The sequence below is a fragment of the Carica papaya genome, chromosome 9, assembly GCF_054855325.1.
Source record: "Carica papaya isolate Zhongbai chromosome 9, ASM5485532v1, whole genome shotgun sequence".
Lineage (NCBI taxonomy): Eukaryota > Viridiplantae > Streptophyta > Magnoliopsida > Brassicales > Caricaceae > Carica > Carica papaya.
Window position 1 is genome coordinate 653,797 of NC_142317.1, and position 20,047 is coordinate 673,843.

A 20,047-nucleotide genomic window follows, 5' to 3' on the forward strand; every position below is an offset into this window, starting at 1 on the left:
TTAAGTTGTTGTTTTGGGCAGAAAATAGTGTTGAAGTTGGAGTTACAGGATGATGAGAAATACAAGAAAAATGATAATTAAATAGTTTTTTAGACTACTCATGAGAGTTTTGGCAGGTGTGGATTTTATTAAGCTCTGAAGTCACTTCAACATCGAGAGATTTCTCATGCAGATTAATTTGAGAGAGGAAGAACGGGGAAGATGAGAACACCATATTGGGAAAAGAAAAATGAACAGTTCTACCATTAGTGAGATGAATTGAGTATTTGTATACAATATCTAATCCTGATTAGTTACACTAATGGAAATTAACTCACCAGCTAATCCAAATTGCTTTAACTAATTACAACAGCTTTTCTGACTGGAATGCTGAGTGATTGGTGAGATTAATGTGGTGGAAATTGAGAGCATATGAATCTTCAAAGATCCATCTTACATGAGTTCGATTATGTTCTTATTTTTCCATATGGGTCTTTACCAAACAAAACCAAAAGAAAAACCCTGGTGTTAGATTGAACCTACTTTGATTCCGTAGCTGGCTTTGACCAGGTGTGGAATCTATTTCCATTGACATGGAATATCAGAAGCTGGCAGCGATCGGAGCGCTGGACATTGTGAACAAACTGAAGGAGCTTTGCCATCCAGAAATCATCTCTGTTGGTCCTGCAAAAGAGCCTAAGAAGAAGAAAGAAGAACCCCAAAAAACCAGAACCAAAGAAAGAAGAACGCAAGAAAAATGAAATAGTCATTGAGATTGCAAACTTCTTCAGAATTCATTGTCCGAAGATGAGACCATACTTTTATCGCAGAAGTGTAGAAGAAGATGACGTTGTCTGTGTTATTTGCTGAATTTTCACTGTTTCTTTGTTTCGATCTGATTATGTTTTAGCGTAGATCTTGATTGTCTGATCCTGTTTTGTTACAGAAAGTGGTATTGAAACTGAATTCATAGCATGACAAACACAAGCAAAAAGCCATGAAGAAAGTTTCTGGCCTTTCCGGTATGCTTAATTAGAGTGCTTTTTTTATTCGTGTTCAGCTTTCTCTGTTTGGATTCTAGAAAAACTGAAGAAAATTAACAACCATATGAATCTTCAAAGGTCCATCATACATGAGTTCAATTATGTTCTTATTTTTCCATCTGGGTGTTTACCAAACAAAACCAAAAGAAAAACCCAGGTGTTATATTGAACCAACTTTGATCCCAAAACTGGTTTTGATCAGGTTTGGAATCTATTTCCATTGACATGAAAGATCAGAAACTGACAGTGATCGAAAACGTTTATCCGCTGGACATTGTGAACAAACTGAAGAAGCTTTGATATCCAGAAACCCTCTCTGTTGGTCCTGCAAAAAGAGCCTGAGAAAAAGAAGGAAGAACCCAAAAAACCAGAACCAAAGAAATAAGAATCAAAGAAAGAATAACCCAAGAAAAATGAAATAGTCACTGAGATTGCAAACTTCTTCAGAATTCATTGTCCTGAGATGAGACCATACTTTTATTGGCTGAAGTGTAGAAGAAGATGATGATGTCTGTGTTTGTTTGCTGAATCTTCTTAATGGAAAACTTATGTTTTCTCTGTCAGTGTTGGTTTTCAAGTTGCCATGGGATTAGGTTTTGGTTAATGAATATATTTGGTTTCTTGAATCTTTTAGAGTCATAATTGGGAATTCATCAATCAATTTTATTCTAGTAATGTAATTTATTTTCTTTGAAAGGTTAAACCCTTAATACTATTTTGATCTTTATCTGTATTTCTTTAAGCTAATAAATACTTGGAAATTTTTTTGTATCATTTAAAATTATCTGTAATCATGTATATGAAACAAGGTAATATTGATATCATCAAAAGTGAATTCTATAATTATATATAAAAAGTGAATTCTAGATATATATGTGTGTGTGTGTGTGTGTGTGTGTGTGTACAAACACACATGTATAACAGTAACAAAAAAAATTAAAGGCTAAATTATAATAATATTGTTTAGATCTTCTAAGAACCCTAGTTGGAGTATTTTGATTCTATATGTCAAGAATTAATAGGAAAATTAACATAACGATTTATCAGAAAAGCCCAGAAATTACATGTAAGATAATCCTAAAAACACTTAAAATGGAACAATTAGGAGAAAGGGTGAAACTCTTGCAAGGATTTGTAGTGATTGGAACGAACAGTATCCATGAAAATTAAGATAAGCAATGGAAGCTTAGTTGAATTCTACTATTTAGTTGACCATTGACTCGTAACTCGTCTTCTCTGTCGTACTCCATTATTGAGCCTCCCTCACCGACTTCTCCCGAGCTTCTTCTTCTTCTTCTTCCTTTTTAATCTCTTTACAACTGAATTCTTGCAGCGAAGACCTCTCTTTCTAGCGAGAAGGAAAAGTTTCTCGACCAGAGATCGTACTTAGTGGGATAAATTCACCATTATTGAAGGGATCTCTAGGGATTTCAAACATGAAGGTTGGTATTTACTTTTCCTAGCTTTAATTTTAAGCGTATAAAAAGTTTTTCTTCTGCAAATTTGTTCTGCATTCTGTTTTGGAGTCTCTCATCCTCTCCCTCTGCGGATCTATTGAGATTGAAATCATTTGATGGATTATCTTTCCGATGTTAAAACCTAAGTTGTTGTTCTGGACAGAAAATAGTGTTGAAGTTGGATTTACGGGATGATGACAAATCCAAGAAAAAAGCTATGCAGATAGTGACTGGTATTTCAGGTAATGAACTTTGCGAATTAAATAACACGATTGAATCGGACAAAATTATAAATTAAACTCAGTAAAAATGATAATAAAATAATCTTTTAGGTTATTCATGTAAATTTGGCAGGTGTTGATTCGGTTTCAGTAGAGATGAAGGAGAAGAAATTGACAGTGATAGGGGAGATTGACGTGGTGGAAGTTGTGAGCAAATTGAGGAAGCTTTGCCACACAGAAATTATCTCTGTTGGACCTGCAAAGGAGCCTGAGAAGAAGAAGGAAGAGGCCAAGAAACCAGATGCGAAGAAGGGGGAAGAGGTGGCACCTGCACCCATTTTTTATTATGGACCATATCATGATACTCAGCTTAGGAATCTCAAAGGGTTTAATCCTCAAACAAGTACACAAACTGATGCTACCACTTCAGATAATGATAATGATGGTACCAAGACTTGTGTTATCTGCTAATTCAGTTCTGCTTTTTTCTGTGAAGTTGATTTTTGTTATAGATTCTTGAGATATCCTACCATATTTTGAAAAACATGTGATTCATTTATTTATAGAATTGGTTTGGATCATTCATAACTTACTATCAAGAACTTGACTTCGAGTATAATTAACTATTTGGGTTCAAAAGTTGATCATTTGAGCCTGAAAATTGAGTAAATAGTACTGGGATGAATACTTTCTACATGACATTGAGTTTTACTGAAGTCATTAGTGATTTTTGGGTGTTCTTTGAGATCTGATTGCATGATTGTTAGAAATTTGGAGTTGTTAGTTATTACCCCTTTTGCTACTTTAAAATGATGTTAATAGTTAATTCCCAGTCAGCTTTGGATTTGGATAAGTTCTGCTTTAATGGTAATTTAACTTGCTTTCTGAGAAAATATGCTTATTAGAGTAGTCATTTTATGACAAATCAGTATCAGAGAAGGAGTTTCTTGAAATTAGGATTTGAATCAAATCTAACTTTAACATGATAACATGAAGTAAACAGCATATGCATGTAAGAAAAATACATGTACGTATACATACAAATACAAAATGTTTGCTATATCATTTTCTTCCCTCACACATCTCTGCCCAGTTGTGCTGAGCTTCTTCCAGTCCAAGAACAGAGCCTTTCTTCTCTGGATCCCAACTAGCAGACAAGCTGCAATAAGCAATCCCAAGAAGCTGATGCCCCAGAAGTGAGCAAAGTAGTAAGAAATGACAGCCACACGGGAACATCCCATAAGCTATGGTTCTTGACCAAACCCAAAAGGTTCAACAATCCGACACCAATAACCAAAGGTGCCCCAACAGATACCAAAGTCCTCACTATCATCCTGTTAAACACCACTCGAGGAAGTGGCTCATCCTCTTCAACACTCTCACCGTTGTTGTTAAAGCCTTTGGCATTAGCATGGGCATGGAGTTTCCAAGTGGGTGTGGGTTGGGTTAGGGTTTCGCCAATTTTATGTCGCAGAGTTGGGTTCCATGGAAATGATTTTGGAAGGGAAAGTTGTGAAGGTTGTAACGAGCAAATGAGTGTTTTCATGGCTTCTTGGATTTGGGTTTTATGTTTTATTTCAACTTTTTCTTTTTCAGAAAGAACAAAGTTTATTTAGACATATATATATATATACATATATTAACCTGTATCAATTTCTCCATAACATCTTCCAGTGATATAATGCCAATCAACCCTTCGCCTAGGGCTGGAAGAGATTCAATATCCTAATTAGAAGAATCGTGTATGTATGTATTGTTCCTGAAATTTTAGTTGAGCATGCAGGTTTTTGTCTAATACCTTTTTGACATTCTTGATTTTTGAGTTACAAAAATCAGTGTGACAACAGCCATATGGCTATGACCTTTCTGAGAAATGTGTTCAACATATCAGAGTTTTGACCTATAAAAAGAAATGTTTAAAGGGTGCTTACCAAAATGAGATCAATGAGAGTTGCTGGGCTCTCTGAATATTCAGGAACACGCTATGTCATTCTCTAATTGTATCTGCAATTGTTTTCCTAATAATAATAATTAAACTCAGAAGAAAAAAACAAAATTAATTCATGGTTACAATTAGTTAATTACATTTCTCCTGCTAATATCAATGAGACATATATCATATCTATAAGTATATATATATACTCGTCGGGCTTAGAGTTTTTATCCATGGAAGTGAAACAGTATCCATGAAAAGGGGTGGACCCCTGCAACAAGTTGCAATAATTTGAACAGTATCCATGAAAGGGAAACAATTAGGAAAAGGGTTGAACTTCTTCTTCTTCTTCTTCTTCTGCTTAACCTTGAATTCTTGCAGCGAAGATCTCTATTTCTAGCGGGAAAGAAACTTTTCTCTACCAGCGATTATACCTAGCAATATAAATTCACTAGAGATTTCAAACATGAAGGTTGGTATTTACTTCTCTTGGGTTTAAATTTAAGCATATAAAAAGTTGTTCTTCTGCAAATCTATTCTGTATTCTATTTTGGAGTCTCCCATCCTTTCCCTTTGCGGATCTATGAGATTGGAATCATTTGATGGATTATCCTCACCGATATTAAAACTAAGTTGTTGTTTTGGGCAGAAAATAGTGTTGAAGTTCGATTTACCGGATGATGATATATACAAGACAAAAGCTTTGGATATCGTGTGTGGGAGTTCAGGTAATGAACTCTGTGAATTTAATAACATTACTGAATCGGACACAATTTTATCGGGTCTGTAAATTAAACTCAGTAAAATGATAAGTACATAATTTTTTACATTATTCATGTAAATTTTTGCAGGTGTGGATTCGGTTTTAGTCGAGATAGAGGAGAAGAAATTGACAGTGACTGGTGATATTGATGTTGTGGAAATTGAAAGCAAATTGAGGAAGATTTGCCCCATTGAAATTGTCTATGTTGGACCTGCAAATGAGCCTGAGAAGAAGAAGAAGGAAGAGGCCAAGAAATTTGGTGAGAAGAATGATACGGCGATGTCAATTTGTACAGTTGAAGTTGACTGTGGTGGTGAGCTTAGGAATCTCAAAGGTTTTAATCCTCAAACAAGTACACAAACTGATGCTACCGCTTTAGATAATGATAATGATGGTTCCAAGTCTTGTGTTATTTGCTGATTCAAATTTGCTTTTCTTTTTGTGCGGTTGATTTTTGTTATAGATTTCTGCGATATTTAGAAAAACATGTGATTCGTTGATTTTTAGAATTGGTTTGGATCGTTCATAACTTACCATCAAGAACTTGAGTAAGAGTATTTGAGATTAGTTATTTGGGTTCACAAATTGATAAATACTTCTATGTGACACTGAGGTTTACCGAAGTCATTAGTGATTTTAAGTGTTCTTTGAATTCTGATTGCATGATTGTTAGAAATTTGGGTTAGTTAGTTGTTAACCCTTTTTGCTACTTTAAAATGATGTTAGTAGTCGATACTCGATCAACTTTAGGTTTAGATAAGTTCTGGTTTACTGGTAATTTAACTTGCTTTGTCCCAAAATATGCTTTAGAATGGATTGAGGTTAGGATTTGAATCAATTCTAACTTAACATGATAACATAAAACAGACAATATATGCATGTAAGAAAAATATGTGTGCATATACATACAAATTCAGAAGTAGAGGTTAGCTATCATTTTCTTCACTCCACATCTCTGCCCAATTGTGCTGAGCTTCTTCCAATCCAAGAACAGAGCCTTTCTTCTCTGGATCCCAACTGGCAGACAAGCTGCCATAAGCAATCCCAAGAGCTGATGCTCCAAAAGTGAGCAAAGTAGTAAGAAATGGCAGCCACATGGGAACATCCCATAAGTTCTGGTCCTTGATCAAACCCAAAAGGTTCAACAGTCCAATACCAATAGCCAAAGGTGCCCCAACAGATACCAAAATCCTCACTATCATCCTGTTAAACACCACTTGAGGAAGTGGCTCATCCTCTTCACCGCTCTCCTTACCGTTGTTGTTGTTGGGATTCCTGGTCTTGGCTCTGAGTGATTTGCTGCTGCTGCTGCTAAAGCCTTTGGCATTAGTTTGGGCATGGAGTTTCCAAGTGGGTGTGGGTTGGATTAGGGTTTGGCTGATTTTATGTTGCAGAGGTGGGTTCCGTGGATATGGTTTTGGAAGGGGAAGAAGTTGTGGGGATTGTTTTGAGCAAATGAGTGTTTTCATGGCTTCTTGGATTTGGGTTTTATGTTTGATTTCAACTTTTTCTTCTTTAGAAATAACAAAGTTTATTGGATTCTTATTGACAGTTACCTTATCCAAAGGCAATGTGTGGTGTGGTGGTGTTTTGGTGTCTTTTTGGGTAATAGCTTTTGAGATATTTATGATATTTTTCACAAGATTTTGCATATCATTATTATCTTGAAAACACTATATATATATATATATAATATTTGTCTATTTCTTCTGTTGACATTTTTTCAGAAATTCAGGGAAGGAAAATAGAGTAACACAGAGAAATAACAATATCCCATCATATACACATTATAGTATGGAAATATAAAAACACAAAACAAGAAAAATCTTGTTAAAACAAAGAAATAGAAAGCTTTCTTGGCTCCTCTTAACATGTTTATGAACAGCAAATCATATTTCTTTTGATTCTTAATATGAAAGACACTTGGAAATTGAAAAGTTCCATCACTGTTTGATTACTCATCTTTGTATAATTTCAAGTGAAGTTCTATGCTTTACTTGGTGCTGGTTTAAAACCCACCTGCAGGCCTTCTCAGCTTCTCATATGATTTTCTTGAAACCTGTTCAAATTTTTTATCATTTAGAGAACAAAAATTGACATAAATATGAACTTATAAATCTACTATAACACAACTTTTGAATGTTTTCGAGTAGCTCAGTGATTCTTTAAGCTAGATGTAATCTATTTACCCGATGTGAGGATGGCGAATGGCAAGCAGTGGTTGAATAGATAGCTGGAGAATGTGGAGTGGATTTTCCAGGGGAAGCAGAAAGAACTGGTCTAATAAATGGTGACTGAGTATAAGGTGAAACCGGTGAATGCAAAATAGAAGTATGATTGCTTGAAGATAGCGGACTTTGGCGGTATGGAGAGATCGGGGATGCAATCGGAGTTCTACAGGGAAGATAAGATGCTGATGCTGCTCTAGGAGACCTCATCGATGGAGATGACATATTGACTTTAATCCTAAATATAAGAATCGGTAAAATAAAATTATCTTACAGTTAATAATAAAAAAACTACGAAGTAAATAAAATTAGTACAAGAGAATACGATCTTAAAACCATTCGAGAAGGATTTTTAGTACTTCTTGCCAAAAAAAATGATATGTAAACATTCATTACCTATTGTGAACATCAACGTATTCATCAGTTTCGTCAAGAATTTCGGTCTGCAAAAGCAAACAGGTGTGATTAGCATTTGCATAAATTCCCATACTTTTTCTGTGATTACATTAAACTCCTGTGCCAATATGAAACTACTTAGACACATAAATATATACATATATGTAATTATAGTGACCTGTATCAGTTCTTCCATGACATCTTCCAGTGTTATAATGCCAATCACCCCCTCACTTAGGACTGGAAGAGATTTCACATCCTCATTAGAAAAATCATGTATGTATTGCTCCTGCTGTTCCTGAAATCTGACTTGGGCTTGCAGGTTTTTGTCTAAGTCCCTCTCGACACTCTTTATTTTCGAGTTACAAAGACAAGAATTCATTAAACATATATTGAATTGCTCGTTTTCTCCAGACTGATGATCGATTCCTGGAAAACAATAAACCATGAACCTAACACTTTGGTTAACTTTCATGTGGAAAATAGTTACTGTAGTAATTGAAAACATGAAATGGGTAAATTCAGGTAATATATATACATATATATATATATATATATTTACCTTTTACATTAATCTCATTTTCTTCATTCTCACCATCGACAACAGCAGCCATATGGCTATGACCTTTTTGAAATATGTTCAGCATGTCATAAAGAGGTAAATTTCCATGCACCCTGCACATATTTTTAACAAATCGTAAGTATCCACATTATCTATTTTTCTTCTCATCTCCTATAAATTTATTCTTCTTAAAAGTCCAACAAAATTATATATTATAACTCAAGTTGTATATCGTCAACAGTAATACCTTGGTATTCTCCTTATAGTGAGATCTCTGATGGGTGTTTCGTCTTCTGGACGAAACTGGATCAAGTTTTTGACCTATAAAACAAGAATTAAAACTGTAAATATATACAGAATTATTAACAAGCTAGAAATCTTCAGAGGGTGCTTACCAAAATGAGGCCAATGATATTTGTAGGGCTCTCTGAACATATAGGAACACGACTATGCCCTTTCCTAATTATTTCTGCCATTGTTTTCCTAATAACAGTAATCAGAGAGAAAAAAAAAACAACTTTAATGGATGCTTACAATTGATTATATACTTATAACTACATAAGTATATAAATATACCCGTCGAGCTTAGAATTTATGTCGAGAGAGAAGATTTCTGATATGGGTGTCATTGCATCTTTAGCAGTCTTCTGTGTCATATCCAGAGCTCCAGTAATAATGGTTGTTTCCTCATGGGTTAACTCGCCACCTTTCCCTGCCTATATTTTTACACAATTATACTAATTTTAATTTCCATTTATTCAATTAAATTAACATGTAATATACTATATTCTGTATTTATTTATTTATTTATATTCGTGTAAATATTTATTTTGCCTTTTTATAAAAAAAAAAAAAAATTTTGAGATCATGGCCAACCTCATTTCCATGCATGTCTACTAATGTCTTCAGCTCTGCTCGTCTTAGAAGTGCTGAATGCCTTTTCCCAAGAAGCCAATCCAACAGCTTAAAAGATAGTATAGTTTTTTACTTTAGAAAATGAAAGAAATAAATCAAATTATAATAAATATTAAATTTTGTATATGATTTGAAATTATTTATATACGTGCGATTTGAATTCAATCATATATTGTAAGTATATTCAATATTTCATGAGGGAACGATGAAAGCGAATTACCTTACTAATTGGATAGGCTAAAGGGAAGAGGGCGATGACAATCAATCGAACGAGGATCGATAATTTTGCCCCGACGCTAAGTCCGTAACGAGAACATACGGCTTGAGGGATTATCTATAAGAGAAAATAGGAGTAATCATGTTGATAAATCAAGATAACAAGTTTAGGGAGTGGGAGTGGGAGTGGGAGTTCTTACCTCACCAAAGGCAAGTATGAGAGTGACTGAGATCAATATGGCACCCCAAGCTGGAAGAAGGGCATCAAGGAAGATTGGCAGAGCCTAAATTTGTGGAACACAAATAGGAATAAGTATTTAAAGCTTGAAAAGTATATAACATATATACAGAATAAGCAATCTATCTATATTTATACATATGTATGTCTATCTGTATATGTACCTCCATTGCCAGAGAATTGCCTATGAGAAGCGTGCACAGGAGTAGATGCTGGTTTTTTACTATTGGCAGAATCTTCTCTGCAATTTACAAAAAGAACAAACATAATTGCCAAGGTAAAATTTTTTAGACAAGTGCAAGATGTATTGTTGATTTGGTACCAATTCAAGGTAAGACCTACAATTACCCATTCGTATTTAGTTCGAATAGTTAGTATCGATGTAATGTTTCGAACACGAACACTACTAGTTCAACAAGTTTTTAGATCAAAATAACTATTTTGGAAAGTTTGAACTTAAATTATCGAGAATTCTTATACGAATCTTTATAGTGATATGATTTGGAATCTTATCTTATCTTATCTTATGCAAGGTACCAACAGTAACTTTGTTGAATTGAAGATGTTAGGATGATGAAGTCCATAATGGAGAAAGGGACGAACCTGCGTTTCTACGGTCCTGAGGCTGACCAGCCTTGGCGAGGATCTCAAGATCCATTAAACTGAGGGACATGAGTCCTAGAGTAAGGCCTGACATGAGACCAGCAAAAGACACAAGAGCTGTACATATAACCAGATACACCCAGAACATGGGCTCACAACATGGCACATCATTTGCAGCCATTTTGGGTTTGGATCAGCTTCCTTCAATTAATTCCAAACAAATTCCTTTGCATTCAGTATCCTGCTGTACTATTTATATACGTCTGTAGCTATACGTATAGGTAGTGGGAGATAATGAAAAGGGAATGCTTGATTCAAGGAGGTCTTCTTGAGGAGATGATATAAAATGGGAAAGTGAAAAATGATGACACCCGCTCCAGCGTCATTAGAATTTAGAATTGAAACTCCCAACTGCAGCCAAAATATAAAAAAAAAGGATTAAGCAAACTTGAACCACAAAACGAACGTAATACAAATATATACACACATACATACATACACATATACATATACATATACATATACATATATATATATATCTCGAAACCGTACGTTGAATGGTACCCTTCATTTTCTGTCCGATGATGCTGTGCAAAATCTAACTATGCATCAATCAAATGATGCTTACAAGAACATAAGAACAAAAAATCAGAGTGGATTGGAGCAGGTGAAAGTAGACAAAGATGACACCAGCTGAGTTTGGTTGTTTTAGTTGTCTAATGGCAGACGAATGCATACGTCATTAAATTGAAATTATATTTTCTAAATTAATTTTATATTCAAATCGAATTTTTTTTTTTATAATAAATAAAAATATAAAATTAAATATATTAATAAAATTGGTTAATTTGTGTATTAAAAATATATTTTACGTATTTTATATATAATTAAAATTTAAAAATTAAATAAAAAAAACTCGTTAAAGGGCAGGGGTTAGGGTTAGATTGGATGCTGACCCCTCAAGAGCATGGCCCAAAACGATCTGAACGAAGGGGCAAAAGACATAGAAGAGGGAGGATGAGGTACAAGTTTTCACTTAAAAAAACAATCCACGTGTGTATATATATATATATATATATATTATATGTATATATACTTTTGTAAATATTACGAATAAACTTAATACGAAAAGAATAATTTTTAATTGTTAATATTTTTAAATTTTTTTTAAAAAATATTGTTAGAGTTTCGAGTAATATTCATACTATATAATTCAAGTCTAAATAAATTTTTTATTTTTTATATATATTTATTATTAATTATATATTTTTATAATAAAAATATATTTTTTATAAATTTATAAAAAATCATGTCTTTTTTATAAAATATGTTATATACATTTTTAATTTTATACAACACATACATATATATATATATATATATGTGCATAATATTATTATTATAAATTTGGATATATATTTATATATACTTACGTGCATGTATATATGTATACATGATATTATTATATTATAATAAAAATTTTAAATTTTTTTTCGGTACAATTTATTTTTATAATAAATAAAATTATATTAATTATAAAAATTTTGACAGCAAATTTTAAAGGAGTAATTTTTATTTTATATTATTATGATTTATGTAAGAATTTTAAAAATAAAACAATTTAAATTCAATAAATTTACCAAGAATAATTATTTTATTTTATTTATGTTACACGAATAATAATAATAATATATAAATAAGAATAATAAAATATGTTTTAAAATATTTTTTTTTTTCCAATTTGTAATAATTATTTGATAATTTATATGTTTTTATTGGTTCCGCCTTTTTTAAAGAAGTAAACACCGCGGGCATTTTCCTGCTCGCGATGCTTCCAGTTTGGAAGTGGAATTCCCGCCTAAACAGTGAAGAAGGACGAATCCAGAAGAAAAATGTCAGGGAACGCAAATACGAATACGAAGGAAGATGTTGATCGATTGTTCGAATGCTTCAAGTGCGGCATTTCTCCTCCTGGTACGTTTCGTTTTCTTTCCTTTCCGTTAGTGCCGCTCTTTGTTTGGTGGTTCCAGGAAAATTTCCTGGAAAATATCAGTGAAAATTTTACGTTTAATGTTTTCCGCTTGATCTTTTGTTGTCTCTAATCTGGCAGTCGCGGAGGGAGTATTGACCTGTGTTTATGGATTATGTTTATCAGGTTTCTTCATAAATAAAACGCTGAGTTAGGGTTTATGTTTGTGTGTAAATCAATTTAATGCACGTTTAGAATGTGCCAAATTAGACCTGAAAATTGCAGAGAAAGGAAAAAATGGCAACTATTGGTGTGAATTTTGATCTCAATAAATGCAAGTGCTGTTTTATAAAAGCTAAGTGGTTGCTGTAAGTATGCTGAAGAGATGTTGTTTGGATTGCTGTGTTTTATGCGTTCATATGATAGAGTATGTGCTTTGGAACTTTAAAACGTCATTGTTCTACTTACTTCTCAGCATCTGCTATGAGAGAAAAAAAAAGAAGCAAAAGCAAATTGAACAAAGAAGATTCGACATGCGAAGTCTCTGCTTCCGTTGGTATGAAATCTCCGGTATCAGCAGGAGGAGGACAAGCAAATGCAGCAGGCGCGCATCTCTGCATGGAAAAAGTGTGTAATCTACTTTTGTTGTCTTCGAAGTTTTATATTTAGCTGTTTTAGGGCGGATGAGGTGCTCATTATTTGTTAGAGGGCAGCAATCAAGCATTCTTCATTTTATTGTTTGGGGAACATGCATTTTTGTGTTGGTGCATTCGCTAGATTTCATGTCTAACTAAGTTTGGTCCCTGAGTTAATACCTGAATTATGGGGCCAGACATCCATGTTTATTATACCAGGTGGTTCAATGCTCTCATCGATATTTATGTTCCCTTCAGTCTGGCTCTGCAATGGTTACAGACAAATTTAACCACCGCACTCAGATCTCTCCAGTCGTGTTTTATGGGTCGCCACATGGAGTTCCTCCAAAAAGGCCATTGAGTTTGTTGCGATTGTTACGTGAAATACATGTTGATCTCAAAGAACAAAGTAAATCAACCTTAAGGTACTTGTATAGCTTGGGTTTTGCACTCTTGTTTTCTCCCCTAGAATCAAGTATAATGCTTTTTTAGGCAATACCTTCAGTTTGTCTCTCTTAATGTACTGTAGTTATTTATAGTGTTATGTGGTTCCATTCTTATCCACTTAGCAGTGAAGTGTGGGCCACATTTCCAAGGCAGGAGGAAGCAATGAAGTTTGCAAAAGGAAATGAACTTCTACGTATTTTTAGTTATCAAGATCATTTTAATGGACAAAGAAGATATCTTGCCTCTACATACAAGGAGTTCTGGAAGAGGTTTTCTTTTCTATTTATTCTTGTGTACTTAGATGAGTTTAAAGACAACTTGATCACTTATTTCTCAATTTTTTGTTGTGCTTATTCTTCTTTTTAAATCCAGGTACCAAAATATGGATTCAAAATACCGCCACCATTATGAAGTGGTTCAGGAGGTCTTTTCCCCATTATCTGCATCTCAATTTGTGTTCTTGTCATTTATCCTTGTCTGTGTTTAGTAATAGGGTTAGATAAAACCTTAAAAAAGCTGAAACTGTGCACAAGAATAATTTTATTCCTCTAGTTACAAAAAGCATCCTACAAAAGATGTGGAATCATCACAGTGGGATGATGTGTTGCTTCCAGGGTTTACCATGCCATCTCTACTTTGACTTGGAGTTCAATAAAGGAGACAATGTGGGAAAAGATGGTGATGAGATGGTTGATCTTTTGATTGCAGTCACTCTCGAAGCCTTGCTCGAAAAGTACTCTATTGAAGGAAATCATGATTGGGTAGTTGAGCTCGATTCCTCTACAGCAGGTTTTATGAGCTCCATGCTTCCTTTTGTGTTTATTTAACTCTGCTGATTTAGCAATTCAATTGTGGTTTTCTTTACTTTTTTGTTTTAGTTTTTAACATTCTCACAAAAATGGAGCAGCTTGTTCGAATAAGCTGATTGATACCACTAATGTCTCTCGAGAATATGTTGCTAGTCCTAGTAAAATTATTGGTTTTGCTTGAATATTTTGAAGGAGTGTATTTATAATTAATCATTACATCAATTTTCATACACAGATAAGTTTTCTCGTCACTTAATTGTCCGTATACCACAAACTGCTTTTAAGGACAACTCTCACACGGGTGCATTTGTTGCTGAGGTATTCTTCTGCGAATATCAACTATTTATTCGTTCTCCAAGAAGAGAAATCTATTGCATATAGTTTCTCCACAAAAAGAAAAATCTGCTTTAGTTACTATCTTTTCTTCTCTCTTGTAGCAATATCAATTATTGTCATGTGATGACATATTATCAGATATGCTCACGGATAGTAAGCACCGGGGAAGGGGGAAGATTTGGGAAATTGTTTATAAAAAAAGATTCCTGCTCATCTGACTTGTCAAGCCACCTTTTTGTGGACACTGCTGTCTACTCAAGAAATCGTTGCTTTCGTTTACCACTATCTTCAAAGGCAGGAAAGACGTCTGTCCTTCTGCCTACGGGGCGTTTCAAATGTAAAGGCATGGTATGTGTACTTCCACTTGAGAATGATTCTCAATTGTAGTACTTGTAGCTGCCAAACTATGGGTTGCTGGTTTTATTTGCTACCATACAAATTAGTTCTCGAGTGCTTGGAAGCTCTACACTGTTTCCACTGGCACTCTACTTTCAAGTATTTGGTTAGGATGTATATGCTTGGACTTTGGGAATTTCTCTTCCTTTCTCCTCTGTGTGAATATGCATCTGCTCGTGCATGGGCGCAACTACTTCACTTCCTAGGAAGAGTTGAACAGTCCCTAGAGGTGTAGAATAACATGCCAACAAGGTGATTTGCCAATCATCTAGAAGCAAGCACCTCTAATGCAGAGAGCTGCTCATTTGGGTTCTTTTGACACTTTATTAATTAATCTCTGCACTCAAGTAGTTTTGCTGAACATTTCCATCATATTGAATGTCAGCATGAGGAAGACATGTTCATGGCATCCTTGATCTGCAATATGGATGTTGATTGTGAGAAATTTCTTGTCTGCAAAATGGAGTTAGAGTGTGTGAAGACCCTGCAGTTTGATACAGAGGTAATCCAGACTCAAGAATTCTTTCTAGTAGTGTATCGCTGTACTTGGACACAATTATTAGCATTTTTTGGGCTTACTTTTTGTTGCATACACTCTTTCATATAAGGAGAGTCAAGGATATGAAGGGATGCAATACTAAGTGATAGTTAAGTAGAACTGTGCATTCTTGTAATCTTCCATACCCTGGGTAGCTCAGTTTTTTGAAGTATTGATCAGTTTTTTCATGCGTATATAATGCCAATTTGGTATGAAGTGTCTTGATGCAATGTTATTCAAATTGAGGATAAACCACTATGATGTCTTATTCGTAATGCAGGTTAACCATAATATTGGAAGATGGTCCAGTTCTTCTCAGGAATTTCAATTAAATGCTAGCACTAGTGATGTTCCATCATCATACCTCATGGGAAAATCACCTTTCCCAGTGTTGGACCATTTTATAGAATCTATTGCTACCATTGGGAACGTCTCAGGTGGTTCCATGTTATTCTGATTGTTTAGATTATGGAGCAAATCTATAGAAGCATAAATGCGATGCTATTATTTTTCTGGTTTTATCTTATATTTATTGTCATCATTTTTATTTGTTAGTTTCTCAATATTTGAACTTCATCAATCAGCCACCAACTGCCATTTTTCTTATTTCCATTTATCATGGTATCTTTTGTTATTTATACTTTACTGAAGAATTTATATTAGGCATTCTCCAGCTTTTTTCTTAAACTTGATGACTCAACTGGAAAGTTATATTGGCATGCAAGCACATCTGCTAGGTATCTTTATTTAATTTCCTTGGTACTCAATCACTTGCTAATACGATTTTAGGGAAAATAAGATGCTGGTATTGGTTTTCGGAATATAGATTGATTGTCTACAGCATGTTGAGAAATAGATACTGTGCGCGAATTGGTCGACAGCATAAAAGCAATCATGGTAAATCTATTGTAATTTCCTTCAAGTTTCCATTATTTGTCCTTTTTAAAGACAAGATAGGCCAATGTGCACTTGAATTTTTACTGGCGCAGTGATGTATGTTGTTGACCTGGGAAGAGCTGTATATTACCAGAAATGTCATGACCCAGATTGCAGAGGTGCCTACTCTTTTTTTTTTTTTCTTCTTTTGGTTTAATTTCAGAAATTGGTACGAAGGTGAAGATTTTTTGGTTGAATGAAGCTCAATTAAAAGCTAATCTTATTGATTCACCAGGCTACCGGTCTCCATTGTGTCTAGTGCCGATGGATATCATTCCTGATCCTTCATGTTGTTTTGGTTCGGGGCAGACAGGTCATCACAAAAAACAAATTAATAACTTCAAAGACCAGTTTGTTTATACTGAACAGGAATTGGGTTCTTCGCAAAGCAACAATGGACACAGTGTAGAGTGTTCCAGTAAGAAGTCCTGGTGGCTTGAAGCGGTAAAAGTTGCAGATGATCTCGAAAGTAAACCAAAGGAATTGGGATTCATCAACATGGTTAGTTTACTAAATAAATATTTGTTACCACCACTCTATTTAATTTAACTTCTTGATGCCATAGACACAACCACTATGCCACGATTCAGAAATCAGTTGTTGGGCCTTTCGAGAAGCTTATGACATTAAATGAAAAGATCGGAAAAGATCAAACCAGTGTTAAGAGGAATCCATACCTTTCTGTCTATCTCACAGTAAAAAAGACCATATTTGTTATACATTCTAACATGTTTTGGGGGCTCTCAAGCGGATCATATAATTTAATCTCGAATTTTGTTTTCTTGGAGCCAACTGTTTTTTTGCTTTTACCTTTCCCATATGAAAGATAAATACCAGCAGCAGTAATGATGATATCACTATTGTTTTCTACTGGAGTTGGTGTACGGTCTACCTTCATATTGGCTGATAAGATGCTCAGCAAACACAGTCTTTAACCTTAGACTTTACCGTCTGCTGATCTACAGAACATTTTTATTATGACTTGATTGTCTATTGCAACAGGAGATCACCGAGGATGAAGATGACGGCTGGTGGATGGCTGCGGAATGGACCCTGTCCCAGGCTGAACTTACGCACTCGAACTGATTCGTTAAGTGTCAAAAAAGAAAATCTAGAAGCTAAAGGTTAGCTGAAGGAAAAAGAGAGAGTAGTGGAAATGGTACATACTCTCAAGGAAATGTTTACCAGCATGGAGAGGAGGAGAATCATTTTTCAAGTCATTTTATTGATGCTCCTTTTGGGCAGATACGTATGTTTTAACAGCATGAAGAGTCATTTTTTAGGTCATGTTATTGATGTTCCATAGCCGAGCTGTGTCTCTTAACATGTTTTTCAAGTCTTCAGTCGGCCACTGCCTTTTCCCTATTTTTTTCTCCAAGGCAGTAGAATATCCGGTTGTTAAATAGATGATTAAAATCGATAGGATGACAGACAAAATAGATTATGTTACTAATAATTTTATTATATTTTATTCCATTCTCTCTCTCTCTCTCTGTAAAAGTTAATTGTCATACGACAAGGGACTTACAGCACAGAGCTCAAATTCATGCATTCAAAGAGAGTTTGAATTACTAAGTATTCAGTCGAGAATGGTTTATATATTTTACTTTATTCTTTTTTTTTTTTGAAATGGTATTTTATTTTATTCTTATGGTCCTGAAAAATTGTTTAGACCGACTGAACTTGGTATTCATGACGACACGCGGAATAAACATATTTTTTAGGAGACAAATGATGTACCCAAACAAGTGGGTCGGTGTTGGTGAAGTTGGCCCAGTGATTTTCAGTAGGCGTTGGGCTCTCCAGGCGAGCCCATAATTTATTGTTTGTTGTCTCCTACTGCCATTTTCTCCCAGTATTTGAAGCAACGAAAGGCGAACAGCTTAACCTTTTTTTATTGCCTGATGAAAGTCTTGCTCAACTCTTCATTTTCCCTGTAAGTTCACGTTGCTGGACTCTCGTCTTCTTCCCCAACCCTGGTCAGGTGTCAGTCAGCACAAACAAATTAAATAAAGCTTCAATTCAATCTTAGAAATCCTCTTCAATGGCATCCAGTTCGAACGCTACCAACTCTTTAACCTCGAATACGGACGACAAAAATCCTAAGGACAACAGGGCGGCAGCCATAACCAAACCAGCTTCCTCTCCGGTCTTAATCTCCACCGATTTGCTACGCTCTGTGCTCACTCATCACTCCCTGATTCGCCACATCCACGATTCTCTCCCCGCAGTTTCAGCGACTATCACCACCCCAATCCGCCAAAGCTACGCCGTTTCGCCCTCCTCCTCTCTCCTCCTCATGCCCTCTTGGTCTTCCTCCCCTTCATTTCCTTACATTGGCGTCAAGCTCGTCACCCACTTCCCGCAAAACTCAACGCTAAACCTACCCGGTGTCCAAGCGAGTTACAATCTGTTCAGCACGATTACAGGTCAGGCCCTGGCTTCCATGGACGGAACCGAACTGACCCTTTATAGAACCTCTTGTGTATCAGGCTTGGCTTCGAAGTTTTTAGCTAGAGAAGACAGCAGAGTCCTCGTCATGATCGGCGCGGGTAATCTGGCACCACACCTGATCAAGGCCCATCTAGCGGCGAGACCCAGCCTGCGAAGAGTGATTGTCTGGAACCGAACAATGCAGAAAGCAGAGGATTTGGTTGAATCTCTCCGTAGAAGCGAAGACCATGGCGGGGTCTGTTTTGAGACCAGTGGATCGCTGGATGAAATTTGTGAACTGGGTGATATTATCAGCTGCGCCACCAACGCTCAGGCTCCATTAGTGAAAGGAAGGAGACTTAAGGCAGGGGCGCATTTGGATTTGGTTGGATCATTCACGCATACGATGAGGGAGTGTGATGACGAGGCGATTAGGAGGGGGAGAGTTTTCATTGACAATGAGGCGGCATTGGTGGAGGCCGGGGAGCTGGTGGGTGCGTTTGAGAGAGGAGTGATTGAGCAGGGAGATGTTTGTGGTAACTTGGTGGAGTTGATTAAAGGAGAGAGAGAAGGAAGGAGGAATGCTGAGGAGGTTACAGTGTTTAAATCCGTTGGTTCTGCTGTTGTAGATCTTCTTGCAGCCCAACTAGTGTACGAAGCATTGAGATTGCCATGAGTCACAATGAAATTAGAGGTAACAACATGGGATTCTTCATAGGCAAATTTGCTCTAAATTTCTAAAGATGTTTTCTATTTAATGTCTAAGTTTACAGGTAGTTTAGTACCTAAATTCTCAGTAATTTTTTACCTATATATTTAATCGCAGAATAAACCTTGCGATTTTATGTTAAACAATTTCTTAACTGAGAACTTTGTTCAAATCTTTACTTTGAAGTGCATCCTCATAGTCTAAACTGATACCATTCTATCAAATGGGTTCAAGTTTCTGATTATTTGACTGATACCATTTTGGCTATGAAGAATTTAGCATCCT

The 20,047-nt window shown here is 35.3% G+C and overlaps 6 protein-coding genes across 16 annotated transcripts; 4 read left to right on the plus strand and 2 right to left on the minus strand.

Annotated features, from left to right (window-relative positions):
* Positions 1–219: 219 nt before the first annotated feature.
* Positions 220–6,926, minus strand: LOC110810270 (transmembrane protein, putative (DUF3464)). 5 transcript variants are annotated; one of them, XR_015816595.1, is made up of 2 exons: positions 1,498–1,801; positions 220–1,360 (listed from the first exon to the last, which is right to left on the minus strand). XR_015816595.1 is itself a non-coding variant. In XM_088212017.1 (2 exons), exon 1 carries the CDS (start codon positions 6,863–6,865, stop codon positions 6,323–6,325), a length of 543 nt encoding a protein of 180 aa, XP_088068143.1. In that variant the 5' UTR covers positions 6,866–6,926; the 3' UTR covers positions 1,113–1,347; positions 6,306–6,322. The 5 variants fall into 5 exon arrangements, 4 of the variants coding, with proteins under 4 accessions (XP_088068143.1, XP_088068141.1, XP_088068142.1 ...); XM_088212017.1 differs by lacking the exon at positions 1,498–1,801 and adding an exon at positions 6,306–6,926 and having other exon boundaries at positions 1,113–1,347; XM_088212015.1 differs by lacking the exon at positions 1,498–1,801 and adding an exon at positions 6,306–6,926 and having other exon boundaries at positions 1,113–1,360.
* LOC110810272 (heavy metal-associated isoprenylated plant protein 12-like) lies at positions 767–5,105 on the plus strand. Of its 3 annotated transcripts, XM_022036378.2 has the most exons (6): positions 767–831; positions 926–1,001; positions 2,356–2,464; positions 2,643–2,721; positions 2,834–3,145; positions 3,794–5,105. In XM_022036378.2, exons 3-6 carry the CDS (start codon positions 2,459–2,461, stop codon positions 3,898–3,900), a joined length of 504 nt encoding a protein of 167 aa, XP_021892070.1. In that variant the 5' UTR covers positions 767–831; positions 926–1,001; positions 2,356–2,458; the 3' UTR covers positions 3,901–5,105. The 3 variants fall into 3 exon arrangements, with proteins under 3 accessions (XP_021892070.1, XP_088068144.1, XP_088068145.1); XM_088212018.1 differs by lacking the exon at positions 767–831 and having other exon boundaries at positions 862–1,001; XM_088212019.1 differs by lacking the exons at positions 767–831; positions 926–1,001 and having other exon boundaries at positions 1,979–2,464; positions 5,015–5,105.
* On the plus strand, positions 4,962–6,019 carry LOC148239700 (heavy metal-associated isoprenylated plant protein 39-like). Its single transcript, XM_088212020.1, has 3 exons — positions 4,962–5,105; positions 5,283–5,361; positions 5,485–6,019. Exons 1-3 carry the CDS (start codon positions 5,100–5,102, stop codon positions 5,814–5,816), a joined length of 417 nt encoding a protein of 138 aa, XP_088068146.1. The 5' UTR covers positions 4,962–5,099; the 3' UTR covers positions 5,817–6,019.
* Positions 6,927–7,093: 167 nt separating the features above from the next.
* LOC110810357 (CBS domain protein with a domain protein (DUF21)) lies at positions 7,094–10,993 on the minus strand. Its single transcript, XM_088212013.1, has 13 exons — positions 10,555–10,993; positions 10,116–10,192; positions 9,914–9,997; positions 9,718–9,831; positions 9,459–9,545; positions 9,159–9,298; positions 8,978–9,065; positions 8,830–8,903; positions 8,583–8,695; positions 8,199–8,449; positions 8,021–8,067; positions 7,586–7,862; positions 7,094–7,455 (listed from the first exon to the last, which is right to left on the minus strand). The coding sequence occupies exons 1-13, from the start codon at positions 10,733–10,735 to the stop codon at positions 7,405–7,407; spliced, it is 1,584 nt and encodes a 527-aa protein (XP_088068139.1). The 5' UTR covers positions 10,736–10,993; the 3' UTR covers positions 7,094–7,404.
* Positions 10,994–12,329: 1,336 nt separating this feature from the next.
* LOC110810386 (DNA primase) lies at positions 12,330–18,103 on the plus strand. Of its 5 annotated transcripts, none has more exons than XM_088212009.1 (14): positions 12,330–12,528; positions 12,999–13,150; positions 13,378–13,583; positions 13,728–13,874; positions 13,978–14,029; positions 14,220–14,394; positions 14,650–14,732; positions 14,889–15,098; positions 15,532–15,648; positions 15,965–16,121; positions 16,474–16,581; positions 16,674–16,739; positions 16,856–17,121; positions 17,623–18,103. In XM_088212009.1, the coding sequence occupies exons 1-14, from the start codon at positions 12,447–12,449 to the stop codon at positions 17,704–17,706; spliced, it is 1,905 nt and encodes a 634-aa protein (XP_088068135.1). In that variant the 5' UTR covers positions 12,330–12,446; the 3' UTR covers positions 17,707–18,103. The 5 variants fall into 5 exon arrangements, with proteins under 5 accessions (XP_088068135.1, XP_088068138.1, XP_088068136.1 ...); XM_088212010.1 differs by having other exon boundaries at positions 12,331–12,528; positions 13,731–13,874; XM_022036549.2 differs by having other exon boundaries at positions 12,331–12,528; positions 13,417–13,583.
* A 394-nt stretch (positions 18,104–18,497) lies between these two features.
* Positions 18,498–19,986, plus strand: LOC110810323 (NAD(P)-binding Rossmann-fold superfamily protein). Its single transcript, XM_022036456.2, has one exon. It carries the CDS (start codon positions 18,665–18,667, stop codon positions 19,727–19,729), a length of 1,065 nt encoding a protein of 354 aa, XP_021892148.1. The 5' UTR covers positions 18,498–18,664; the 3' UTR covers positions 19,730–19,986.
* Positions 19,987–20,047: the final 61 nt, after the last annotated feature.